Genomic DNA, 27,676 nt, shown 5'->3' on the forward strand with positions numbered 1-27,676 from the left:
CAAACACAGTTAAGTTTTAAGAAACCTTACTCTGGTACAGTCAGCTTCCATTTTTATTCCTTTTGCAAGTACATGTACATATTTGTGTTTGTGTGCACGCTTGTGCATGTAGAAGCGAGAGACTGATACCAGTTACTTCCTCTATTACCATCCATCCTATTTTTAATTTTAATTAATTAATTAATTAAGAGACAAGTCTCTTGACCTCATGATTTAGCTAGACTGGCTGGTCAGGAAGCCCTAGGAACCCTTTCTCCCTGCCCCAGCACTGGGAATAGAATGTTCCACTACACTCAACTTTTTATACAGGTGGTGTATTGGGTGAAATTTACATCAGTTTCAAATAAGATAGAGCCATTTTAGAAGAGGGAACCTCAACTGAGAAAATGCCCCACAAGGCTGTTCTGTGGTGCATTTCCTTGATTGATGCTTGAAACAGGAAGGGCCAGCTCAGTGTGGACAGTGTTGCCTCTGAGCAGGCCCTGGGTGTGATAAAAAAAAAAAGCAAGGTCGAGAAAGCCATGGGAGAAAGCCAGTAAGCAGCCCTCCTCCATGGCCTCTGTATCGGTTCTTGCCCTGATTGTCCTGGATGATGGACTAGATTACAAGCTATAAGATGAGACAAACCCTACCCTCTTTGAGTTGCTTTTGCTATGGTGTTTCATCATAGCAACGAAAGCCCTAACTAAGAAAGATGGTAAGGATCTGAACTCAGGTCCTAACACTTGCACAGAAAGCACGTACTGACTAAGCTATCTCTCCAGCCCTCTGAAAAGCTTCCAAAAGGAAATCTAGTACCTTGAAAAAGGAACTCATTGAGCCAAGATGGAATCTCAAACCACACTTAAACAATAATAACACCAACGCCCACGTTCAGAAAGATGGTATTTAAAAAGGGAGTTCATTGTGCAGGGATGGCCACTCTGGGTGTTGATGCTGGGGGCCCCCTTGGGATGGGCACTTGGGGAGCAGCCTTCTGACTCCTCTCTGCAGACAGACGTTCCAGGCGTTCGGCATAGAAACCATTGAAATCCAGCCTTTAGAGGAGGGAAAGGAGGGTCAGGGAAACTCCAGGATAGGGCAGAGTCCAGCCCAAGCTGAGAAGATATACATGTGGCAACCCCACTTCTCCCAATCATGTAAAGGTGAGTAACAGACACAACTAGGACCTCTTCCAGGTAGAGGGAAGAGCATGCTCCACCTGCCAGTGCACGGATACTCTTGCAGGTCTCAATCCTGGTGGCCTTTATTGAACACCATGGGTGAGGGTTCCTATCACACAGTATCTTCTGGCAATGGAATTCTGAGGGTGCCCCAGGCTTGGGAAGCCTGACAGTGACTTTCGGTTCTAGGAACCCTTGAAACTAGGGCATTGTAGGACGGCACAATGTACCAGATGATTCCTGTGTACAAACTAGCACTTTTCAAAGGGTAATTCAGGGATGGTACCCAGTTCCTGGTTGAAGTCAGAGCCCCTTTCCTATCCCAGTGATAAGCAGACACCCCTTCACCAGAGTATTCACAGCTGGCACCTCTTCCGTCTTCCACCTTTGCCCAGATTAGGACGCCTGCTGCTAGGGATACGGGGAGCGAGGGCTACAGTGAAAGCAGATGACAGGGACAGGCTTCAAAGTCAGGAAGGGTGTTTCTTACCTGGAGATGACGCTGGCCATGCCATGTTCATAGTTACTGGTGCTGTAGACGCTTAGTCGGTCCAGCAAATCAAGAAGATGGGCAGAAAAGTTTTTGTCAAAGTTATTGATGGTGGCCTCGAACCCAGAGGCCAGCTGAGGAGTATCCACATGCTCGGACAGGTGCTGGAGACAAACCCCAAGGAGCTCAGTATCAGTTACCAGGTAGGCGCTTAGCCTCTCTGCTAGCTACAAGGATGTTCTTCCCTTTTTGTGTTTCTTTTCTTAGTTTTGAGACAGACTGTTGTTACCATAGCTCAGGCTGGCTTGTGATTCCCCTACCACAGCCTTCGGAGAGCAGGAATTACAGCATGTGCCACCACTTCTGGCTCTTTTTTGGAGACAGAGTCTCATGTTGTCCAGGTTGGCCTGGAACTCACCTTAAATGCTTGATCCCCCTGCCTCTACCCTCCAAATGTTGTTAATGAAAGAAGCTGTGATGTTCCCATTATTACACAAGATGGGAAACTGGGGTATCAGAACACAGCAAATGGAGAAATACTTAGGGCAACAGGCCCACTGGGGCTTCTCCAGGCTCACAGCATGGAGAACCAACAATGGGTACTATATGCTCTCTACAGGTCTGATTTCAGCATTGGTGTGCTTTCCTCCTGTACACTAAGAAGCAAAGAGGATAGACCTTATCTCCTTTTGTCCTTGGCTTCTGACCCTCACATGCTCCCAGACCATCTCCCAATTGCCAACTCGTGGCCATGAATCCTGAAGGCTGCATAGGTCATCTGCACCAACAGGGATAAGCACTAAGCACCAACTGCAGCCAAGCAAAGCTCTGTGCTCTAGGGCATTCAGGCCCACTCCACACAATACTGTTGTATAGATGACTTGGCCACACTCTGGAGACCAGATGTCTGGAGGCTCAGTGGAAAGACTCTAATGGCTGTGTTTTGAACCTAATTGCAGGACCCGTTTTTTTCCCCATCACATAGGTGACAACCAGGAAAGGGTTAAAAATGCCAACACTGCCACAGCTGACTAGAAAGAGGGTCTTTCTTGACAAGCCCCAAGGTCACGTACCTTCCTGGTAGGCTCCTTGCGGGGGCGCTCCTCAGTCCACTCAGTCTCTGTGGGTGGCCCCTGTGCACTACCCTGCTCTAGTGTCAGCCGGCCCAGCTCACTGTCCAGCTTCATGCTCTGTGTAAATTTCTAAGGGTAGGTCATGAGGAAAGGTTATGATTAGTTCCAGACACAGCATACCATAACAAGACAGCAAGTACTTACAGGAACACAGTACCCAACCCAGAGACACAGGAACACAAAGCTGTAGACAGGATGTTAGTTCTCAGCATTTGCAAGGCTATATTTCTCAATGGTTATCAACTGGTTTTCATAAAATCATAGTTGTTTCATGTTTTCCTCTATGGGAATTATCATGGTGTCTAAACACCTAAGGAATGAGTTTCACAGCCCTGTCTCCTCTATAACCTATCACCACCTGTATCTCCTACCTCCTATCTGCTCCAAAGTGCTGCCTGAAGACCACTTGGCTCCCAGCATCCTCCAGCCCAGAGACCTTGGGTTACCCTTTTGTCACCTGATATTTTCTGCATTATTTTGGACAAGTGCTTGTGACAACTTTAATACTAAGTTTTGACAAATGAATACAAAAGCATTCAGAAGAGGCCTAAGACAGAGACCAGTACCAGAGATACTATAAGAAATAAGGCAGGGCCCCTAAATAGCTTCCCTGCCCGAATAGGACGGACTGGCCACAAAGACCAGGAGCTCTGAAGGGGAGAAGCTGTAGGACAGAGTGGCATGCAGCAATAACCTGGACATTAAACATTCCCATGTTGCCTCCTTGTCCTCACCTGCATACAGTTGGTGAACATGACACACACAGACATAAGCTTGGAGAAAACCTTCAGCAGCTCAGGGTTGGTCAGCATGCACTCCTTCAGGCAGTTGTCAAGGAAACTTGTGTGGTGGCCAAGCACGTCGTCAATGTTGGAAGCCTGCAAACAAAGGCCTGAGACTTCCCTGAAGTTACTGTGCACGTGGCTTTCAGTTCTGTTTGGTACTCTACTGCCTGTACATTTCCGTTGTCTCTACAGGCCTGTCATCTCTTAGAGACTATGTCGCTACCCTGTCTTTTTCTGTCTCCTCTTTCATGTACCATGTTGGACGGAAGCCCTGTCTGTACATGAGAAGGAAGTAGGCAGATGTGAGGCTGTGGACATTTCTGTGGCCACCATGACACCAGCTAGCATATGCCGGTGCTATGAAATGCGCTCTGGCTGGGAAAGAGCCTTTTAGATGCTACATGTATTTCTGCAGAGCAGAAACTCACAGATTTCAGGTTTTTCTCAAGGATGTGCCAGGTTGGTTCCATCACTTCAAACATCATGTAGTACTGAATATTCTGGACAAAGTTGAGCATTCGCTGCCGCAAAGTGAAAGCACCAGCAAACCTGAGTGCGGAAACAAGTTATTGAGGATGTGATGCAGAATCATCACAACTACGCGCAGTACAGTGATGGCTCCCGCCCCAACTCCACTGCAGAGCAGACTCTCGTGAGTGATCCTAGCTCTCATGTGATGATGGTTCAGACTCAGGGACAAAGGACATTAACAAGGAAGGTGCCGCCTTTAATCCCAGCACTCGGGAGGCAGAGGCAGGCAGATCTCTGTGAGTTCGAGACCAGCCTGGTCTACAGAGCTAGTTCCAGGACAGGTTCCAAAACCACAGAGAAACCCTGTCTCGAAAAACCAAAAAAAAAAAACAAAAAAAAAAAACATAAAAAACAAAACAAGGAAGGTGCCTCAATGCTGAAGTCCGAGGACACTCACTTCTGGCTTACTCAGCACAACTCTTATTCCCCTGCATCCTGAAAGAGTGTGCCAACTAGCCACACCACGGAGAGGCAGGGCAGGATCTGTAGCTAACTAAGTTACTCAGTACAGGTGTGGAGGTTTGGATGGCATGTTCCCAGTTGGTGGCTGTCTGGGGAGGCAGCCTTGTTGTACAAAGCTTGTTACTGGTGGTGGTCTTTGAGGTTTCAAAAGGCTAGCACCATCTGAGATCTCTCACTGTCTCCTGCTTTCAATTCAAGCTGTGAGTGCTTAGCTGTTGTTCCAGCTGCCATTTCTGCCTGCTTGCTGCCATGCTCTCCACCATAGCAGTAGTGGGCTCTTATCCCTCTGGAAATATAAGCCCAAAATAGACCCTTTTTTTATATACTGCTTTGGTCATAGTGTTTGATCACAGCAGTAGAAAAGGAGCTAAGACATCAGGTAGGTGCTAATACCAAGAACTACGACCATGGCTGGCTCCACATGCTTGTGTTTTACCAGGACAATTTTTTTTCAGATTTCTTTTTAATTATGTATATATGTGTAATGTATGTGGTATCCTCATGTAAGTGCAAATGCCCAGATGCCAGAAAATGATCATCCCTTGGAGCTGGAGTTCCATGTACTAATGAGCTTTTCAGTGTGGCACTGGGAACAGAACTCTGGTCCTCTGCAAGAGCACTACATGCTCTTAACCCAAGTCACTGCTCCAGCTCTTTGAGGTAAATTCTTTGTTTTCTTTGAGACAGGGTTTTTCCGTGTAGCCCTGGCTGTCCTGGAACTCACTCTGTAGACCAGGCTAGCCTCGAACTCAGAGATTCGTCTGCCTCTGCCTCCTGGGACTAAAGGTGTGTGCCACCATTGCCTATCATCCTGAGGCAAATTCTTGAAATTTTACCCTCAACCTTTCCTTTGAACATCAGCTGGTTCCACACACTAGAGTACAAAAGATTACCAGAGCACTTCCCAGCACTTATTGCTCTGTGTACTGAAAAAGAGGGACTATAGAGAAGGGCTGTGTGATACAGACCGAGCCTGGAAGTCAGCTCTACGAGGATGACAGTGAGTGTGCAGTTAGTAAGGAATTATGAAAACAGAAAAACTACAAGTGACTTTCAAACAATGAATGCTCTTAGAATGACAGGGAGGGCAAAATAGGACACACCACTTTGCTGAGTGCAGCGCGTACTGCTTGGCGGTCTTGTTGCTGATCCAGACACTGCAGAGCTGCCTCTCCACGTGTTTACAGTAGAACATGTGTCGGAAGAGCATCTGGTAGCGGGTGAGTGCCTTCCTGCAAAGAGGGACATGTCAGGAACCTCGGCAAGGCAGCCTATGCTCCTGACTATCTGCAGGATGGCACCAAAAGACAAGAGCAACCCAGCATCCTGTAGCATGAGGCTGTCCAAACAGGCAGTTCTGACTCCTACCCATACCTGCACTGAGCTGAAAAAGCAACTAAGTTTCTTAAATACTCCGAGAGGTTAAACACCAACTGGAAAGCCTTAACTAAAAAGTCAGGTTAGGGTAGAGCTCAGTGGCAAGCACTCGGCTTGACCATATGTGGCCTGGGTCACGTAGGCCTCACCTATTGATGATCAGTGACAGGGGCCACTTGACAACGTAGTCAAAGGAGAAGGCCTCCAGACCACTCAGTGTGAGCTCCGTGGGGTCAGCATGAGTCATTGCCTTCTCTTGCTTGGTCTCAATGGCCAGAACCCGCAAAAGCTGAGTGATGAGGTCATGAGGCATCAGATCAATCTTGGGGGAAAAAGAAAAAAAAATGATGTATGAAAATTGTCTTAACCCTGACATACTCCTGAATGGAGTTGGAAAAGCAAGCAATTTCCTTAAATACTATTAGAAGCTAACCACCCACTGATAACCCTTAATTAATAAGTTAGGTTTAGAGCCAGAACAAAGACCCACATCTTTAATGCCAGCACTCGGGAGGCAGAGACAGATAGATCTATGTGAACTGAACGCCAGCCTGGTCTACAGAGTAAAGTCCAAGACAGCCAGGGCTATGTAGAGACCTTGTCTCCAAAATACAATGTTAGGTTGGGATATATGTAGTACAATGGCATGTGTGAGATCCTAGGTCTTTCTATAGCACCGCACAAGAAAAATTAAATCAAAACACCTTCTATCAAAATGGAAGAGAAAACACAGGGCACTTACTTACATAAGGACTCATGTTTATATTATGTGTGTATGTGTTTATGTATGTATCTATATATGTATATATAATATGTGAACATTTGGTGCCTGTGAAGGTGGGAAGAGGGCATCAGATCCACTGGAACTAAAGATACAGGCTGCCCAGTGTGAGTGCTGGGAACCAAACCCAGGTTCTCTGCAAAAACAGTAAACACTTTTGTGTTTTGGCTAGTTTTATGTCAAATCGATACAAACGAGAGTCATTTGAAAAAAGGGAATCTCAATTATGAAGATGCTTATTAATTGGCCCATAGGCAGGTTTGTAGTAGATTGTATTAGTGATTGATGTGGGATTACCCAACCCAATGTGGGTGGATGCCACCCTGGGCAGGTGGTCCTGGATTTTATAAGAAAGCAGGCTGAGCAAGCCATGAGGTGCAAGGCAGCAAGCAGCACTCCTCTGTGGTCTGTTCATCAGCTCCTGCCTCCAGGGTCCTCCCTGTTTGAGTTGCTGTTCTGATTTCCATCAGTGATGGAGTATGATGTAGAACTGAAGCTGAAATAAACCCATTCCCGCAGCTGCTTAACTCATGGTGCTTATCATAGCACTAGAAGCCTAATTAACTCCGAACCACAGAACCATCTCTCCAGTCCTAAAACAGCATTTTAAATGTTTCTACTGTTGCTGTTATAAATGAGAAACCATAGGGGAAACTGAATAAATCTTAGGAGTAAAGACTTTTTACTTTACCTGTGAAGATGAAGCATACTAGGTGAGATATATGACAAAACTTATTATAGACAAACAGTACTGTCTACAACATTAATCATTAAAATACTTATCAAGAGCCAACCACATGCCAGTGTGACAAGGGCTCCTGTAAAACATGAAAGACACAGAATATAAAAGACTAGAAAAAACAAAGCACAAAGAATAAAGGAGGGGGATCGCAGCCGCCAAAATGAAGTTCAATCCCTTTGTGACTTCTGACCGGAGCAAGAACCGCAAACGGCATTTCAATGCACCTTCTCACATTCGGAGGAAGATCATGTCTTCCCCCCTATCCAAAGAGCTGAGACAGAAGTACAATGTTCGCTCGATGCCCATTCGAAAGGATGACGAAGTTCAGGTTGTCCGGGGACACTACAAAGGCCAGCAGATTGGCAAAGTGGTCCAAGTGTACAGGAAGAAATACGTCATCTACACTGAACGGGTGCAGCGGGAAAAGGCTAATGGCACAACTGTCCACGTGGGCATCCACCCCAGGAAGGTGGTGATCACCAGGCTAAAGCTGGACAAAGACCGAAAGAAGATCCCGGAAAGGAAAGCCAAGTCTCGACAAGTAGGAAAGGAGAAGCGCAAATACAAGGAAGAAACGATTGAGAAGATGCAGGAGTAGGGGCGTCTCATACAGTTTTCATTAAAGACTGCTTGAGTAAAAAAAAAAAAAAGAATAAAGGAGGGAAAAACACAAACAGCTCATGAACAAATCAAATGCTCACCATCTCCTAACAGTCATGAAAATGTAGACCACTCGCCGGGCGGTGGTGGCGCACGCCATTAATCCCAGCACTCAGGAGGCAGAGGCAGGCGGATCTCTGTGAGTTCGAGACCAGCCTGGTCTACAGAGCTAGTTCCAGGACAGGCTCCAAAAAGCCACAGAGAAACCCTGTCTCGAAAAACCAAAAAAAAAAAAGAAAGAAAGAAAATGTAGACTACTCTAATCCTGCTTGTCAAAGTAACACAGATGGGGACATTGAGTGAGCAGTCATGACTCATTTGCCCCATAGCCAGCACCTGAGATGGCTCTTGTGTGGTCCACCTGGATGATCAGGCCACAGACTGTCACTAGAAATGTACCCCATAAAATTACTCCTGTACCCAACAAGAAATCCAGAAATATATGAAGTGAAGAAGAGCAGAACTGCAAGGAAAAATGAAGTCCTAGGAGAAAACTGGAGACTCAGGTCCACTCACAGTAATATATGCAAGCCACATGGACAGCACTAAGAACCATCCAAGACCTGCACAGCAGAGAAGAACCCATGTGGAATCCCAGGACACTTTACAACTGACACAGAGCACACTCTACAAGCATGGCAGCTGAAGTTAAAACTAAGTAACAGTGCTGGAAATATGGCTCAATGGTTAAGAGCACTGGCTGCTCTTTCAGAGGACCCAGGTTCAATTCCCAGCACCCACATGGTGGCTCACAACTGCCTGTAACTCCAGTTCCAGGGGATTGGATGCTCTCTTCTGCCCTCCACAGGCATTGCACGCATATGGTGCAAAGATACACATGTGGGCAAAATATCCACATATTTATAGTAAAATAAACAAAATTTAAAAAACAAAAAATCCTAAGTAACAGGAGAAAACCCTGAAAATGTACCAATTAGTGGAAATTGAACAAAACAAACCACTAAAGAAATCATGAGGAAATTACAGATTCTCTTGAAACAAATGACAACAAAGCATGTTAAAATAGCCTAACTTCAAAACTCAAAAAAAAAAAAAAGGAACAGAAACTAAGTCCAACACTAACAGAAACAAGTTAATAGAAACAAAGAATAGAAAGGGAGAAAAGCAATAAAACCAAGACTGAGTTCTTAAAAACATCAATGAACTGAGAAGCTTTCAGTTATGTGAGGGAGAACAGAAGACACAAACCACTGGAGTCAGAGAGATGCAAGTGGAGTTCTTACTGCCAGCTTTCAGGACCACAATAGTTCTCTGCACTGCATGGCAGCAAACGCACACCCTGTTGATGGCGACAGAAACATACAGATGTCCAGGATGAACTCTAGAAGTAGATGTTAGGAAAGACCTTGACCTGCATGAGATGGAGCCTTGATGCAGAATCTTCCAGAAAAAGCCCAGTGACAGAACTCAAGTAACTCACGGTGCATTCACCACACCTAGGAACACAGAGAAGCAGCATGTATCTCCATGCACTCTGTGAGGCGAGGAGAACCTATTCTGGCACAGGTGAGACCAAACCCACGAGAAAAGCACACACCAGCGTCCCTTGTGAGAGAGACACAGAGCCAAACACAAGATGGGACACCTTGCCTGGGCCCTGTTATGTGCTCACTCTAATGTCTCAGAAGCCATGTGCCGTGACTAACACTGCACTCACCTTGAGGTCATCTTTGAAGGGGTCAGTGTTAGCAGTGCTCATTCGCAGGGCCAACTCCAACAGAGCCTCTAGGCGTGTGGGTGTGATGTCCTCTACTGGCTTCCTGAGCTCCTCCTCAGTAAGGTCCATGAAATGCACAAAGAAGTCCCCCTGGTCCATCAGGAAGTAGCGTTTGATGGACCTGTGCCAGGGGACAGGGGTGGGGATGGGGTGTTTGAACCCAACCTTCAACATGTAAGGTAGAGGCTTGGCAGTTCTCCATGGGACATGGAGCTACTGCTCGGACATGGCAGGGGAGAGGCAGACAGCAAGGAGCTGAGAGACTCGTTGGCTTGGACAGTATAAAGAACTAAGACCCTGGCACCTCACACTAGGGCGGCAGAGAGCCTGTGCAGAGACAAAAAAAAAAGTTGCTAAGAGGGACATTCTACTCTCAGTCACATGGATATGAAGTAAAGTCGAACCTCAGGTGGGCCACCAGCTCCTTCTCCTCCATGAGGAAGTCCAGCAGCACCTTGCTGGCATAGTTGAATGCCTTCTCAATCTGTTCCACGTATGCTCGCTCTTTGAGTGTGTAGATGATCTCCTTGGCTACGGGACAGGTGACATCATGACCACATTCTCTGACCACATTTAGATATTTTCCTGAAAAAATAAATAAATAAATGAAAAGAGGAAGGTGGATTCAGTATCTCTGTACATGCTGTATCTCAAGTTGGAGCTTTATGACACAAATCTAACATGAGGTAGTGGGCTAAACATGAAGTACAATTTGCTTCCCTCCCCTGAAAAAGATTGTGCAATAGTGACCTGCAATGGCTCCTCAGGACTGTACTTCATGGGAAGGATTTTGAAAAAGCCTTGAGAGCTAGGTTGCTGAATCATCTCCTAGCCCTTTCTGATGCTGCTAAGCTCTCAAAGCAGAGCATACATGCCAAGGCCCCAAACACTTGCCTAATACCTACATCAGGCTTAACCTGTGCAATGAAACTAAAGGATACAGTTGGTCTGGGAGGTGTGGGTTCCTCATGGCTTTTCTTGCTATAGAATGGACTTTTAGAGGTTAAGACCCAAGAGAGAAAGCTATGTCTAAGGCAGATAGCTTCCAGATTGGGGGGGGCGGGGCAGAATGAAGCCATGAAGAGTTAAGAACTACCAGTAGCTAACAACAGTTCAGACTAATAGGTCATTCCCAGTTACATCATCTCCAGAGGCAGAGAGGCTGGAAGGCTGTGAAGAGGCCACTGACCTCCTTGGTGAGAGAGCCAAGTAATTACCTGTGCTGAGGATCTTGCCTGCTACCTTCTGCAGGAAGGATGGGATCTGCTGTGGCAGCACAGTATAGCGCTGGTCCCAGTACTTGTCATTGTAGTCCTCTTGGATCTTCTCCTTCTGCAGTTCGTGTTCTTCCACCATGAACTCACTGCAAGTCACACAGTCTCTCAGGACACTAGAGGGCAAGCCTGGCCAACCTCGAGGTGGTCACATGCTTCTAGAAACACCTGCACAACCACTGAGTAATTGTAGCCTCACTTGGGAGCAGGTATCTACTTTGAGGCAGAGCTAGGTGGCTTCTTCCCTACTTTTCCATTATGGTCAAAGGATGGACACAGAATGACTTGTCCTGGGTCCATCACCAACAGAACCAGACCCTTCCCATAGAGTTTTAAGACCCATTTCCCTGTAGTCAGATGGAAACTGCAATGCTTACTAGGCTCACCACACCAGATTCTATAATTTGGCCCCTCAGTAAAGAAACACTAGGCCCATTCTGTGATAGAGCACATGCAAGGCCTGGGTTTATCCCCAGTACAGGAGAACAGAGCTCTCTATGAACTAGTCATTTACTTTACATGGTCAAAGGTACCATGCTGAGGTAGCACACACAACTACACGGAGGTAAGGACATGGGCTCCAGATTTAGACCCCAATGTTCCTCACTCAACAGGATGAAGCCACTGAAAGGCAGTTGAGTGAGCGACACACTCCCTCAGCTCCTAGCTGACTGCTGCGCTGAGGACTTGCATCTGGCATGTCCCTTCTCAGGTTATTGCACAGTGGAGACTCCAGGTGAAAGGTGTCCGGCACCTATCGGCCTACCTGTATGGGTCATGAATAATGCCCCTGTAGATCCACTTCTCCAGGATTTCAAAGTAGGGTGCACTGGCCGCCTTGGTCAGATAGAGGCACAGTTCTTGCGCCTGGCTGTCCCCTGTGTAGTTGAAGCTCCTATCATGGAGAAGGCTCAGCGTCAATCCGCCCACACACTCGCCTTTATCCACTGAGGTGGCTGTGGGTAGAAAGGGGTGGCTCACTACCAGGTGTCTATGCACCCCTAGCAGGCAGGCAGGACCCCTCCCAAGACACCATGCTCAGATGCTAAAGCTTCAGATGCTAACGAAGCCTATCAAGAAAAGCTTCCACCTGATGTGATGGCACACATCATAATGAGACCCTGACTCAAAAAACAAGAATAAAGAAAAATACTCTGGCACCTTCCTTCTATGGTTCATGAAAACAAGACATGACAAGTGCTTTGCCCACCACCCTGCTACCAGAATGGCCTGGCACGTGCTGCCTTAGGGAGACATCCACCTACAGCCCCTACACCAGCAGTCCGCACCAAGAGAGGCGAGGATGTCGATGGTCCGCATGGCTGGCTGGATGTAGAACCAGAGCTTCTGCAGTGACAGGAGGCCCTGCCTGTGCAGCTGTTCCAGTTGTGTGACCAGGATCAAGTATTCCTTTACCAGGGTCCTCATAGCAGCAGCCAAGGCATGGTTCACCTGCCCATATTCGAATGAAGATTTCTCCTCAATGAACCTACAGCAAAGATACATGAGACAACTGGGGAAGGGCTAAATTTCCAAAAAAAGTTGAGCCTATTCCAAATCCCATTCTTATCTAAGAAGCAAATTACTCACTCCAGTACTTATAGCCAATGGGAATCTGTGGCAGTAAGAGTTAAACTGAGTCAGGATAGGGATTGGTGACTCACAGGCTCTTCAAAATTTATTAAGGACCCACCTGGTTACTGTAGAGTAGCAGGCAGCCACAGGGAGGATTCTGTTTACCAGCTCCCGGATGGACAGGTCCAGGTTGGGGTCCACAAGGAAGGTACGGTTCTGCCTCCCAGCCAAGGGCTGAGCAGTGATGTACTTGCCATCCACACCCACAAGCACATAGAGCAGATCTTCCACCACTGCTGATTCCTGGGAGGCCAAGGGCAGTGTACCTGCAAGGCAGAGGCAACACTAGACTTTAGCTCCATAACCTTACTTACCATCTTCTCTGTAACCTCTTGTACACAGATGGATGGAAAGTAGAAGCAATTCCCTGATATAGTTTGAATATGAACATATTCCACAGGTTGTGTTGAATGTTTGATCCCTAGGTGCAGAAACCTCAGGACACAGGAATTATAGAAGTAGGACACTGGAGGTATACCTTTGAAGGTTATACAGGATCCCCAGCTCTTTCCTAATCTGCTTCCTGTCCACAAAATGAACAGCTTTTCCACCACACACTCCTGATGTGGTGCCTCATCTGAGGGCCCACAATCAACAGACCAAAGGACATTAGCTAAAATCTCTGAAATTGTGGGCCTCTTCTCCCCAAGCCCCACCAAAACCCTTCCAACTTTAAGTTGTCCTCTGCGTTATTTTGGTCACAGCAAAAGTAACAATACAGAAAGTTGGTAGGAACAAGTTCTGTTAAACCTGGCCAAGTGGTTCATGGGCTTTGGATTAGTTTGTGGAAAGAAAGTGGAAATGTTTAGAAATGCAGGCTGGAGGAGCCTAGAATTTAAGCAATGGGTGGCTGGCCCCCCTGTCCTCCCCTTCTTGTTCTCTTCCTTGTTTCTTCTATTTAGCCTCTCTGCCTGCCAGCCTCGCCTATCCTTGTTCCTGTCTTGCTATTAGCCATTCAGCCTCTTTATTAGGATCATCAGGAGTTTTAGAGAGGCAAAGAATCACAGCTTCCCAGAGTTAAAAAAAAAATGCAGCATAAACAAAAGCAACACATCTTAAAATAATATTTCCCAGCAAATGGGCAAGTCCTGTGAGTAGCAATGACCAGAATACATTAGGAATAGAGAGTGAAAGGCAGGCTTCTCAGCTGTCAGATAGGAACACAGACTTGAGGCCACTTGTGCCACATTTTAGCCAAGAATTTGTCTTCATACTATTTGTGCCCTGAAAATTTCTGAGTCTGAGTCTAAAAGTAATAGACTAATTAATTAATCCTGGTAGGTAACTTTGAGGCAGTCATTCCTTTAGGCTATGATATTTTTATTCCAGCCGCCCCCCAACTTTTTTTTTTAAAAAAGACTTATTTATTTGTTTGTTTATTATATAGTATTCTGCCTGAATGCCAGAAGAGGGCACCAGATCTCATTATAGATTGTTGTGAGCCATCATGTGGTCCTGGAACTCAGGACCTGTGGAAGAGCAGTCAGTGTTCTTAACCTTTGAGCCATCTCTCCTTTTAGCCCCCAGACTTCTTTTAGATTGGTTTTACAGTGAGAATTGGGAGCCTAAAATAAAATAAAATGCAAAGCATAAAGACTATTCAGAAAAGCCCATGTAAGACTGGAGCTAAGGTAGGCATGGTTTCTAAAGAGATCATCACTATTAAAAAGAAGCCAATTAAACAATGTCTTCAAGACACAGCAGGACCGATGCACACATGAACTCATGGAGACTATGGTGGCACGCACAAGACCTGTAGTTTTAAATAAGACCGGGTCCCAGCACTGAAAGGGAAATGAGCACAAAGTCCCACTCCTAACCAAGGAAGGACAAAGCACGATAGGCAAGTATTGCCAGATCTTCAGGCTGAGCTCTGAAGGAGCTGGGGAACACAATGTGCAAACACCCTGAGATAGCAAACTTGGCTGGTATGTGGGGCCTGAGTGAAAAATGGAGCTCAAGGGCCAGAAGGGGCCAGCCTGGACAAACTGTCAGAGTTTCGGGGGGGGGGGGGCACTAGAGTTGTCACTGGACCGACTGACCCAAGACTCAGGCCTTGCACTGAAAGCTTGCACTTGCATAGCTCTAGCTATGTTTACAGGAAGTACAGGAACTACAGAAAGGGGAGGAAGATGAGTTGTCAGATTCATGCCCCTGCATAATGCCATAGCTACTTGGATTAAAGTAATAAAACAGAAAACTAGTTGCTTAGTCAAACTTACTGAATTTCAATGTTCAACAGTTCTAGGTATGAGTAAGCCACTGGGGGAGGGGTGGCAGGTACAGCAGCAAAATGGCAGTAGGTGACAAAGTTTACCTAGCCACTAGGAAAGGGGAGATAAAGGAGGTGGGTCCAGGACTAAATGTCAAGGAGCAGAGGCAACGTGAGAAGACAGGGGAGCTTACTGGAAAGAGCAGTTGGAAGGGCACAGAGCTGGGACAATTGGAGAATGTTGATTCATGATGCTAAGTATTGCATTACTGAAGAGAGTGGAATCCCATAGGAACGAGTCCTGAGGACACACAGTATGCAGAACACCAATTACACCCTCAGGCTGCAGAAAGAGAAGGTCTAAGGTTGAGGCTCCACCAAGGACAATGACCATGCTGGCCACACGGTCCGTGTATAGACAGGAGAGCAGTTACCTCTACCAGGTGATGGGACAGGTGACAATTAGGTAAATACCAACACTGCAAACAAGAAGTCCATGACATAAAGCCAGCTGTCTCTACCTTCCCATTAACTTGTAGCAGAATATGTCTGCTTAGGGACAGGAAAAACACTCAATTTGTCTAACAGTCCTGTAAGGTATTTCTAAAGGTGACAGTAGACCTCTGCACCAACACACCGACACTACCCAGAACTCATGAGCTGTGGCAAGGCACACCACTCCATGTTCCTCCTGAACTGGGGCTGCCATCAAAGGGGTAGGATACCATAGGTATGCTATACGAATGTACAAAATTTCATATGATCTGAAAAAACACTGTGGATTGCATGCAGCCCATAGCATGCATCACACACATCTCAGATTCCAAGAACCTGCCCTGAAACAGCATGCTGTCAAGTAGACACAACTTCTAAGGCCTTTGTAAACACAGTACTAATATTTGATGGACTCTGTAGTAATCACAAATCTCTTCAGAAAACTGTGCCCTCCTGGTCTGCTCATCTGTGCACAGCCTGGGAGACCAGCTTCGGACTGTCCCAAAGGTCTGGCAGGAGGAACGCACAACAAAAACTTCAAGTCCTCTGGGCTTCAGCATGACACCCATAGTTCCCCAGCCTGCTGAAGCACATGCAAGCAGGGAGAAGTTCTCATGTGTCAGGAAGAAATCCATCACATACCTATAGGCAAAGCCGTGTCTGAGCTTAAGCCCGAACCAATCAGGAAATCTCCAGCCAGTGTTGGCCTCTCATATACCCATGCTGGGAAGACCGGAAGGGGCTGGCCTGAATTTTTTTTGTTCTGTTTGTCTCGAAGCATCTTTCTTGTAAGTTCCAGAGACTAGTAAGGACATTTTAAAAAAAAAAACAAAAACAAAAATATACCATAGTGCAAACAAAACTAAGTTATCTACAGAAATTAACACATCTTCTGCATATAAAAAGTCCATCGTTTCAGCACATAGGACATTTGATCTTACTTAAAAAGGCAACATATTTCTATCTGCCCATCACAACATCTGGGCCTAGGAACAAGAGAGCCAGGCCCTCTGAAGGTTCCTCTGTCCAGCAAGGAGCCCACAGGCACCAGGGCACCAGCTATGAGAACCATGGGGGCCATGGAGGAATGTCTGCATTTTACCTCAGAGCTGTGTCAGATCAGGACACAAAGCAGGAAGAGCCAAGATCAATTTTCTTAGCAGTGACTAGATCTAATGCCACTTACTGAAATAAGACAGGAATTAACAACTGGCATACATCCTTGCCATATGGAGAAAGTCCATCACAATGGCTAGATTCTAGGCCATGCACAGAGCACTGGCCTTCTGGGGAAGACTACAACCAGAGGCTAACAATGCTTGGCAACTTTTGGAAGCACCGACTTATCTCTGCATACTCGTAGGTCACACAACGTGAAAGGTATGAGTGCTATGGTACAGGGATATACCTAAAAGGTTTTGTGGTGTCCTCTGTGCTCAGCAAACAGTGGAGAGGCTGGGGCACTATACAGAGCTGGGGCTGTGAAGAGGGGTCGAGGGTCTCAAATTCAGGCATGTGGTGGCTATGACTCTCGAAACTCACAAAAAGGCCAGTGTGAGGCAGGATGAATCCAAGCAGCAGCAATTACCATGGGAGAACATAACTTAGAGGAAATAACTGGTAATTTAAAAAGTGCTATTGTGTTAGAAACTGTCACAAATTCCAGTAGGAATCACGACTGGTGCTGGTTCGGATGCACGGCAGGTGGACGTGGTCAGACCCTCACTGCACTGTTTATTCTTATGGGTCAGAATTATGACTGTAGAGCACAATCAGCCTTAGCCTCACTTATGGCAGATTATTTTTCTTTACTAGGAATAGAAATATCTGCACAGCTAGCACCCTGTGGACGACGGTAGATACGGTACCTGCTGCAGTGTGGAGCCTGTAGCCACACCCCCAAACTGGTTCCTCAGCTCTTCTAGCTCCTGTGTGGACATCTTAGAGGCAGCAACAGGAATGCTGAAGCTGGTGCTGCTGCTGGTGGCAGCATTAGCTGCGAGCTCAGCTCTTTCCTTTGCATTTTGTTGTAAATACTGCAGTGTCTGCAAACACATAAAACCATCCAGTTACACCAGGCCACAAAAGCTCACTGTGTTCTACCACCTGTCACATCACCAAAGCAACAGGGGACAGAAAGCCTACAGTCTTCTTTGACAGTCAATCCATAATTTTACCTCCAATGGACAAATGTTCTACTACATTCTACTTAACAGCACCCAGGCTGTAGTACCACTTTCCCTGTCTGTCCTCCTGCCTGGAATTCACCTGTGCATGGATGGAGAGCTGGGCTCTACACACTACTCTCTGGCTCCAGACTGACACATGACACATACAGCACAGCATCAGAGAAAGCAAATATGCACACCTCATGCTACTACATCCATGTTTCCTGGTCTTGGCCCATCCTGCGTTATTATGATTCACTGCTATAGTTTGGATATAAAATGTCTTCCCCAAAGGTTCACATGTTAAAGGCTTGGTCCCCAGCTGGTGATGTTATTGAAAGAGTTGGTTCATGAAGACTCTAACCTTATCAGTGGATTAACTCACTGATAACACAAACTGAACTCTTCACGCCTGTTGGTCCATCTCTTTCTGCTTTCCAGTTGCCAGCAGCTCTGTCACCTCTCTACCAGGCTACTCTCTATTCTGCCTCAATTTGGGCCCAAAAATAATGGGGACTGAAGCCATGAGCTAATACATCCACTTCCCTTTAATTTTACAGGTATTCTTTCAGTATGGAGCGGCTAACATTTCACCAAACACATGCCTTCAAAGTGTGGCCATCATGAGGCACAGCTGCCAGTCAGGAACAGAGGGACAGGATGTGCAGGAGAGGCTTAACCTGCACCCCAGGCTCCTTGAGGACTCTGTGGAGACACTGGGGGGGGGGGTGTTTCCAATGTCCCCAAAGCAGGTGTGGTGATGCAGATGAGGCAGGTAGCTCACCTCTTTGTCTTCTGTGAGCTTTGATAACAGGTACACCAGCGGGTCAAGGTTCCTTGTATTTTTAGACTTCAGTTCATCATACTTCTTTAAAAAGTCCTCAGGAGTACGAGAAAATTCTGCAATTTTAACCTCAAATCACAAGCAGAAGTAAATTAATGACAGTTACAAATCAAATATTTAAAAAAAATCTTAAAAAAAGAAACACAAATAAACAACAGCTGAATTAGGTGAGCTAAACAATCACATCTCTGAAATAAACAGGAAATTAATGTCAATGGTCCACCAAATCCAGCCACCCTTCTTTTATGATTTCTCCTGTCTTCTGCTCCACGGCCTAGGAGCACTCACAGCTCTCCTTCAAGCTCATGCATTCTCTGACACTTGCTGCCTCTTGAACTTACTGCCTGTACCAATTTAGGGACGTTTCACTCAGCAATGTTTAACGATCGGGCAACAAACCAAATGAGTGTGTGTTTCCTGAGCCATGCTCTGCTCAATCCATCTGCCTGTACCGATGCCTTCATTACACTGGTTAAATAAGTGAAGCTTCACAAAGTCTACTTTATTTTATTTTAACTTTCAAAAGATTTACTTTATTATGTGTCTGAATGTTTTGCTTACATGTACATTTCTGCACCATGTACATGCAGTGTCCACAGAGTCAGAAAGGGCATTGAAGCCTCTGGAATGGAGTTATAGATGGTTATGAGCCACCATGTGGGGAAATGGAAACTGAATCAGGTCCTCTGCAAGAGCTGCAAGTGTTCTTAACCACTGAACCAGCTCTCTAGTATCTATGTTTTTAGGTTTAAAAACATAGTAGATTTCAAATTCAAAGATATCTTTTATTAAAGATGCATTATTAAATTATGAATTCTTTAAAAAAGAAATAATTGAGCCAGGTGTGGTGTGGCACACCCCTTTAATCCCAGACAGACCTGAGTTCAAGGCCAGCCTGTTGTACTACCTACACAGTGAGTTTCAGATCAGCAAAGACTACACAAAGAAAGAGATAAAAAGACAAACAAACAAACAAAAAAACTGAAAGAAATTTCAACGCGATTAATACCAGTAGCTTTCCTTTTCCCACCCAGTAATTTTTACATATATTAAGTCTCCTCCTCAGAACAGAGGAGGGCTGTGTAAGTGAGAGTTCAGTCTCTCTCTCTGGACACCCGCCGATTCATTTATATAAATGAATAAAATAACAGGAGCTATTGCCAGGAACCTGAAGACCAGCAGAGCACAGTGAATGCCAGGTTCAAAGGAAGCATCCACCAGGTGCTGTTGGCCCAGAACTAGCCATGCTGTGGCTACCAGGGACAGCCCATCCCCATGGCTGCACCTTCAGGCCCCCACTGCTGTGGTACTGTATCAGGAACAGGTACTCACCTTGGCACTGTGGGCAGAGACGGTGGTTGTAACATATGGTGTCCGGTTCTTCTGCAGCAGGTCAATGTAGACCTCAGCCCCGCCCCCACCATGGATGCGCAGCAGACTGAGCAGCTCATTGACATCACGGTGAATCCGAAATTCACTCATAGTTTATCTGAGACACCAACATAGCAATATTCTCCTGAAGGCAGAAGGAGGCTGTTCATAAAATTGAAACCTAAACAAGATTGGCTACTTTGGCTTCCAAAATTAAAACCTAAAATGTCTTTTGACTGATTCAAGCTTTTGACATTAAAATCATTGCCAAGATTATGTCAATCATGAGCTTCTCCCTGTCCCTAACAGTCTGACCTATCAAAATGCTACTGAAATCTGCCAGCCATTGTCACTGCATTCACCTGTGTCATGCCCCTATTGACAGAGCCTCCAGTTGTTTTCCAATTCACCATCATTAAAGGAGCCAGCTGTCCGGGGTAACTCACAGAAATGGGCCCACAAGCCTGTCCTCATTTCCTGGTCCAGCCATCCTCATGTGACCATGGGCCTGCCTGCAGGAGGCAGATATGCTGTTTTGTCTCAGTTTTTCAGGCCCTGGCTGGGCAGACACAAAGATCCTGCCCTTTGAGGCGCTTGCACAGGACTATGTTACTGTCTCTGTCCTGATGTATTAAAACTTCCCACTCATGAGGGCATATCCAGTTCTTAAACCCTAAACTGTAAGGTTTAAGTCTGGCATCCTTTTTTGCACTCTAAAGCCTTCAATGTTTCCTTTTCTGGCCCAGGCCTGGCAACATACAAGGATATTTTAGGTAGGTAAGATTTCCACATATTCTAGCTTTCCTGATGTTCTAGGACCAGCAGTATTAGGGTAGAGACATTGGCCAAAGTGGTGGAGATCAAAACGACTTCGGAGGCTGTAACCCCAGAACTTGAGAGGGGAGGCAGAAAGATCACAGTCAAAGCTAGTCTGGAATGCACAGCAAAAACTTGTCTCAAAATCAAACAGAACTGTAGCCGATGTCACAGCGCAACAGCAGAAGGCGGCATGTGAATTCCCACTGGTTAGCAAAGAGCTGGTGACTTCAACCCATCTATCCCATCATTCCAGGGGAAAGTAGCTGACCATGTGGAGACTGTATATAATGTCCTAGTGGTAACAGATGTACCAATATCCTGGTACCAATAGCTGACAACATGGGGTCTTCCACTCTTCTACCGATGGCTGAGCTAGTCAGTATCAGAAGCACTAAGAAAGAGCATTAAGGAAAACAGACACTAGCTACAGATTCAAAATTAAGCCTAATAAACTTGATGATATTATAGGAACATGGTAATAAACTTTTATAGGATTCTTAATTTGAGATCCACAAACATTAGTGAAGTTATGCTTGGAGATGAGACTTTCCTATTCAGACCTGTGAACTTTCTGAGCATTCTTGTAAATTCTCAAAGGTGTTGTAACTCAGAAGTTAAGAACTGCTATGCTAACATCTCCAACTGAGACAAGCCTTGAGTTAAACAGTGCCAAGGGCACTCAGCACACACTCCCACAGTATGCCAATGTACAAACAGTGCCATCTTGGATCTCTACCTTGAGTGTTTCACACTGTAAACCCGTGTAATAGAAAGCAGTTTCTTAGTTTATCAACCTCCACCGATGGTCAAAACAGGTGTCTCCAAGGACTAAAACAAGATGTGACAAAATGCTAGCTAGCCTCTTGCTTGCTTCTCACGAGAAGAGGGAGTAACAGAGCTACCCAGAGTTGCTATGGAGATTAAATAAAACAAATGCTGTCTCAACATGTTTGCTGTTATCTGCAAACTGGTTATGCTTACTAAGTAACGTGGACATTGTTTGGTTTTAGAGAGATACTAAGACACTGACAGTATTTTAAATGACAGGTCCCTTAGGGCTGGATACACAGTTCAGCAGTTAAGAGCATCTGGCTGCTCCTGCAGTGGACCTGGGTTCAGTTCCCAACCCCCACACGGTAGTTCAAAACCATCTGTAATTCTATTCCAGGAGATCTGACACTGGCACTGCACGCACATGGTGCACAGATAAAAATGCAGACAAAACACCCATACGTACGAAACTAAAAATAAAACGTTCAAGGAATTTTTTTTAAATATTGGCAGGTCTCAAAAGAGTTGCTTTAAGCTACCCGGCAAGCAGAACACAAAACCCCAAACTCCCCCCACATATGCTCTCTCCAAATTCAGCAGTACCATGCCGTTTCCCAGGCCTGAAGCCTGTCCTGCAACATGCTAGACGGCAACGAAGGTGTGAGCCGCCAACACACAGCCCTGACCATCAGACCCAGAGGGCAGAGCTACTCACATGGAAAGATCATCTACACAGATACTTGTTTAATATCCTATCCAAGTAAACACGTAAATCTTCAGATATCCCCACTTCTTATATATTAATACAAGGAGCCTGCCGTGCTTCGTGATTTATACGTAATTCCAGAAAAAAATAAAGGCTTCTCTCATCTCTAAACGGTAGTTTCCTTTAAGGCTTTAGATATGCCCTAGGAGACATAGCTAAACTCTTGGCAGTTAGTGGGCAAGGGACACAGACAGGAACCTCAACAAAATTGACATCCTTACATACAGGAAAACAAGGTCACAGTTGAAAGATACAACTGTAGAGAGAAGTCTGATTAACCCTTAACAGCCCGCTGGACCGTCTCACCCTCCTTGGTTCCTACCGCTCTCAGTCACCACACATGCACTGGACTGAACACAACTTACTTAGCAAAGTCTGGCGCAACCAATTATGAGCAAGGCAGGTGCATTCTTTCAGTGGACAATGACAAAAATGGGCTTGGGGTGGGGGTAGAAGAGGCGTGAAAAGGGGAATCTCGAGCAGCAATTCCCAACCTGTGGGTCGAGACCCCACAATCCTTTCACAGGGGCCAGAGATCAGACCTCCTGCATACCAGATATTTATAACAGTAGCAAAAGTTACGAAGAGCAATGAAATAATTTTATGGTGGGGGGGGTCACCATAACACGAGGAACTGTATTAAAGGGTCGCAGGCATTAGGAAGGTTGAGGACCACTAGAGGCTCCTGGATAATAGTACAAACCAGCCTGTCTGTGCTGGTCGGGTTTTTTGCCAACTTGACACAAACCAAGACATATCTAGGAAGACAAAATCTCAACTGAGGAACTGTCTCCACCACCAGACTGGCCTGTAAGCAAGCCTGTGGGGCATTTCTTTGACTGACAACTAATGACTAATGGGAGAGGGCCCAGATCACTGTGAGTGGCGCCACCCTTTGAGCAGGTGCTCCTGAAGTGTATGAGAAAGCAGGCTGGCTGGGTGTGGTAGCAGACTTTTTAATATCTCAGCGATCAGAAGGCAGAGGCAGGCGAATCTCTGTAGTTCAAGGCCAATTTGATCTACAAAGTGAGTTCCAAGACAGCCAGGGTTGTTACACAGAGAAACCCTGTCTCAAAAAAAACAAAACAAAAACAAAACAAAACAAAAAGCAAGAGAGAGAGGGAGGGAAGGAGAAAGGGAAGGAGGGAGGGAAGGAAGGAGACAAAAAAGGCAGGCAGGCTGAGAAAGCTAGGAGCGTTTAAGCTTCTCTATCTTCTTCCATGATAATACCTTCTAACAGGTAAGCCCTGCTCTGCAGTATTTTAGGAAAGGAGGAAAGTTAAAGCCCCGAACGTGTCAGCTGCACATCTCAATAGGCTTTTTATTTAGGTTAGGGTTTCTTCCCTCGTCTGTCTCTACTGAAGGGGGGTGGGGGGGCTGACTTCTTCACTCCAGAAGACAGGCAAGTCAGTTCCGTAGTCACCACAGGGCTTTCAGGAGAGAGGGGTCACATTAACCGTGAACTTCCCACGGCCGCTGCCTCCTCCAGCGGGACGCCTGGAGGGGACAGAAACAGCCAGAGACTGTCGCACCGTGGAGCTGTGGGGCAGGCCCGGGCAAGCGTAGGAACTATCGGCGGTGGACGCCCAAGAGAATCAGACTCTTACCACTGCAGGCTAGTCCGGTTCGCGGACCCGGTCCCGGAGTGCGGCTCCAGCCCCGCCCCGACCGGTTCCCGCCACAACCCAGACCCAGCCCTCACTCACTTCCCCGCGCCGCGTTCCGCCCCGCAGGGTCGCCACAGGAAGTTAATAAACGTCACGTCCGTTCCCGCCCCGCCGACGGTGGCCGAAGGGCTGCGGCAACCGTGGAGATGTTGCTTCCCCCTTCGCTATATTCCCGCCTAGCCGGGGCGCCCGGGGCGGCAGAGCCGCTGCCGGTGGAGCGGAACCCTGCAGCTGGGGCGGCGCCCTTCCGGTTCACACCGCGCCCCGTGCACTTCCCGCGGGATCACGAATTCTTTGAGGTGCGTGAAAACCTGGGCGGAAGGTTTCCTGAGCCCCCGACACACAGGGCGGGGCCGAGGGGGCGGGACTGTGACTGTGGGCGGGGCTAGGCTAGGCGGGGCTAGGGTAGGCGGAGCTTGTCCGTGTGGGTGGGACCTGTGGGCAGGACTTAGGGGCTGGATACAACTCTATAGGTTGGGGCGTGGTTCAAAGCTGTAGGGCGGGGCTTCGGGACCCAGGTCCACCCATGGCTTTTGGCGCCTGTCTTCTGTAGGATGGGGACGTGCAGCGGCACCTCTACTTGCAGGACATGCTCACGCAAGTGTCCGAGACGCCGGAGAAGTCCATGTGAGCAGCTTGGCTTCGAGGCCTTTCTCTGCTTGCTAGTGCTACCCTGGTTCCTCCTCTCCCTTCTGCATACAGGCTAGGTTTCGGACCCCTCCCAGCTGACACCCTGAGTACTATTGGCTTAGCGCCACCCTGCCCATACTCACGCTTGGCTTGGCTGGGTCCTCCCTCCCCTAGTCTATTAGTAAGGCTTGAGGTGGCACAGGAAGCTCAAATCCCCCTGGAATTCCTGCCTCCTTTCCCAGGGTGCCCGAGTTCACCTGTCAGGTGGCTGGCTGCTGCCAAGTGTTCGCTGCGCTAGAGGACTACCAGCACCACTATCACATGCTACATGGAAACACCTGCTCCCTCTGCAGCCGGGCCTTCCCCTCTGGGCATTTGTTGGATGTCCACATCCTGGAATGGCACGACTCTCTGTTCCAGATCCTGGCCCAGAGGCAAGACATGGTGGGTGTTGGCTACACTCAGTGCGGCTACAATGGTTCCTTGGGATCGGGGCTTAGGGCAGGGTAAGAGCGGAGGTGCCACCTTGTCTTTTGTAGTACCAGTGCTTGGTGGAAGGCTGCCCAGAGAAGTTCAAGACCAGCCAAGACCGGAAGGATCACATGGTGAGGCTCCACTTGTACCCTGCGGATTTCCGATTTGATAAGCCCAAGACAAACAGAGGGTACGTGAGGGAACCAGTTGTGACTGTCCCCAGTCTTGAGCCAGGGAACAGACACTGTAGTTAAACTTGACTTCGTTTTCATACACAGGTAGCTGGAACTCTGAGCGCAGTGAATTAGTATGCTTGGGTTATATGTCAGTGGAGACAGGAGGGCCATTCCTGGCTGAGAGCAGAGGGAGTGGTCCTAGCGGGTGCTTGTGCTGGTCTGTGCCCTGCGTGCCCCTCTGAATCTACCAACAAGGGGCATTTGGGGACTGTCCGGTGCATGCACTCTTCACACTTCTCCCATGGAACTCCTAGTTTTGCTTTGTTTTCATTTTTTTTTTCTCTCTCTGCTGACTTTTAAAAACTTATCCACAAAGCTGTCTGTTACCATGACTGTTTACACTGCTCTGGGGAAAGTAAGCTCCCGGAATAACTCTTAGTGTAATGCTTCTTTGCTTCCTTTAAAAAATGATTCTTTTTGAGCCAGGTGGTGGTGGTGCACGCCTTTAATCCCAGCACTCGGAAGGCAGGGGCAGGTGGATCTCTGTGAGTTCAAGGCCAGCTTGGTCTAGCTAGTTCCTGACAGGCTCCAAAGCTACAGAGAAACTCTGTAAGGTGGGGTGGGGGGTTGGGAGGGTCCTTTCAGTGAACTCTCATCATCATTACATGGCTTGGGCATGGGGAGACAGCTCATTCGGCGAAGTGCGTAAGCTTGAGGTTCTGTCCCTGTCACCTAAAAAAAGCCAAGCATGGTGGTGTACACCATGATAATTTATAAATTATCAGACTTAGTTATATGAATGCATGACCCTTGACCATGCCATAAAACATTCTTTTTCCAATAATTTGAAAATTTAATTGTAACCTTAGAATGTGCCAAAATAGTTTACAAAAAGAATTGAGGGAAAATAATAGTGTCTTCCTTACAAGTTTAGTACTAGGGAACCAGGTACAGGTGCTGCTCACTGCTTTTCCTCTACAGCCCAGCCATGCCAGCTGCAGCAGAGCCACCAGCCAGAGCCCTGAAAGATGACAGTGACGCCATGGAAACCTCCTCTGAACCTGCTGCCCCACCTCCCTGCAGGCGGACCTACAGTCACAGGTCAGTGGGTACATCCTTCTGTGTGTGTTAATGACCCTAGACTTGAGAGTGGGTGACACTGGGCAGAAAGATGGGCTTCATGGCAGGTAACAACCTGAAGGTTCTAGGTCCCCTCCTTTCCTGTGCTTTGGACCCTGGAGCCCCACGTGCAGGCACCACCACCCCTTCACTGTTGTCTCTGCTGGGTGGAAAGGACCTTCTCCCGTGTCTGCCTGGCAGACTGTCTTTTGCAGATTACACTCACATCAACTTCAACTGTTACTTTGGGGAAGTTTTTGAACAGTAGTGGGTGGCGGGGTGGCCCCAGAATCCAAACTGGTAGGATGATGGACATGTGTGTCCCTCAGTTGCCTCTCAGCAGCCATCTTCCATAGTTGTTTGGGCCTTGGCCTGTGAGTACCCTGCCTGCCCGTGGTGATTAGGTTTCAGAAATGGAGATAACAGGAAACCAATGCCATAGGGGCCTCAGCAGGAGCCGACCTTGCTGGCTAAGTTCTTCTAAGCAAATGCACATTGGTACCAGGAAGGTATCCCACAGGAAGCAAGCCTGAGACCAGGGGCTGATCCTAGGGCCCAAGAGGGCAGACTCCATTTCCTGAGTGTTCCACAGAGCAAAAGGAGAACATTCCAGAATACAAATGTGAAGGAAGTACAGAGAAACTGTGTGTTGTTAGAGATAATGCCTTTGTTTGATATGACCGTTTTTCTCTTTCAGAATACCCTCCACTGTCTGTTTTGGCCAGGGTGCAGCCAGAGGATTTAAAAGCACTAAAAAAAGAAACAAACAGCACTGATGGATCCTGGCAAGAAAAGCCAGACAGACTTTCAGGGAGTGGTGTGCCAGGGCCTTTCTCTTGCTTCTGGATAGCTGCCCTGAGCTGGACCCTTGCCACCTCCTTATTTTCATACGTAATCACATGAAGCAGCCAGTGTGTTGAAACCCAGAATCTGCAGATTCCAGAAATAACCAGGACACACTGAAGGAATGAGATGGAGAAACCACCTACCTGCTTTGTGGGGGCTACTCGAAGAATGTCACTATTAAGCATACGAAATAAAATTTTTCACTGTTGATCTCTGTTCTTCCTGTGTTCTTGAGCCAGACAGAAAATGGAATTATTGTGAGCCATGATTATTCTGCTTTCAACACAAAGTTTTAGGGATATTCATACAGAGCCTGCATCCCACAGAAGCTCTGAGGGAGGGGTCCAGCACAGCCGCAGGGGAATCCAGGATCCTTATGCTCTAAGAGACATCCTTGTTGTCCTTGGGCCCTGCTCAGCCAGTTAAACCCTACCGGAACATGGTATCTGGAAGGGAGCAGGAAGAAACCCTGGGAGGGATTTTGGGCACACACTGCAGAGATGGTGGAGCAGATGTGGAGTAGATAATGAGAGCTCACAGGGAGGGG

At 47.0% G+C, this 27,676-nt stretch overlaps 3 protein-coding genes across 4 annotated transcripts; 2 read left to right on the top strand and 1 right to left on the bottom strand.

Moving 5' to 3' along the window:
- Positions 1-868: 868 nt before the first annotated feature.
- On the bottom strand, positions 869-24,059 carry Tubgcp2 (tubulin gamma complex component 2). 2 transcript variants are annotated; one of them, XM_075972671.1, is made up of 18 exons: positions 23,924-24,059; positions 19,823-20,006; positions 18,431-18,559; positions 17,347-17,523; positions 16,121-16,280; positions 12,830-13,037; positions 12,426-12,625; positions 11,903-12,092; positions 11,080-11,225; positions 10,267-10,447; positions 9,803-9,983; positions 6,091-6,263; positions 5,668-5,796; positions 4,000-4,120; positions 3,521-3,664; positions 2,727-2,855; positions 1,654-1,817; positions 869-1,037 (listed from the first exon to the last, which is right to left on the bottom strand). In XM_075972671.1, the coding sequence occupies exons 2-18, from the start codon at positions 19,970-19,972 to the stop codon at positions 902-904; spliced, it is 2,718 nt and encodes a 905-aa protein (XP_075828786.1). In that variant the 5' UTR covers positions 19,973-20,006; positions 23,924-24,059; the 3' UTR covers positions 869-901. The 2 variants fall into 2 exon arrangements, with proteins under 2 accessions (XP_075828786.1, XP_075828787.1); XM_075972672.1 differs by having other exon boundaries at positions 23,825-24,000.
- Positions 7,613-8,104, top strand: LOC142850996 (large ribosomal subunit protein uL24-like). Its single transcript, XM_075974887.1, has one exon. It carries the CDS (start codon positions 7,625-7,627, stop codon positions 8,060-8,062), a length of 438 nt encoding a protein of 145 aa, XP_075831002.1. The 5' UTR covers positions 7,613-7,624; the 3' UTR covers positions 8,063-8,104.
- Znf511 (zinc finger protein 511) lies at positions 24,031-27,339 on the top strand. The gene is made up of 6 exons (XM_075972676.1): positions 24,031-24,183; positions 24,438-24,511; positions 24,757-24,958; positions 25,054-25,178; positions 26,146-26,265; positions 26,981-27,339. The coding sequence occupies exons 1-6, from the start codon at positions 24,031-24,033 to the stop codon at positions 27,057-27,059; spliced, it is 753 nt and encodes a 250-aa protein (XP_075828791.1). The 3' UTR covers positions 27,060-27,339.
- Positions 27,340-27,676: the final 337 nt, after the last annotated feature.

Source organism: Microtus pennsylvanicus, chromosome 5 (genome assembly GCF_037038515.1).
Source record: "Microtus pennsylvanicus isolate mMicPen1 chromosome 5, mMicPen1.hap1, whole genome shotgun sequence".
Lineage (NCBI taxonomy): Eukaryota > Metazoa > Chordata > Mammalia > Rodentia > Cricetidae > Microtus > Microtus pennsylvanicus.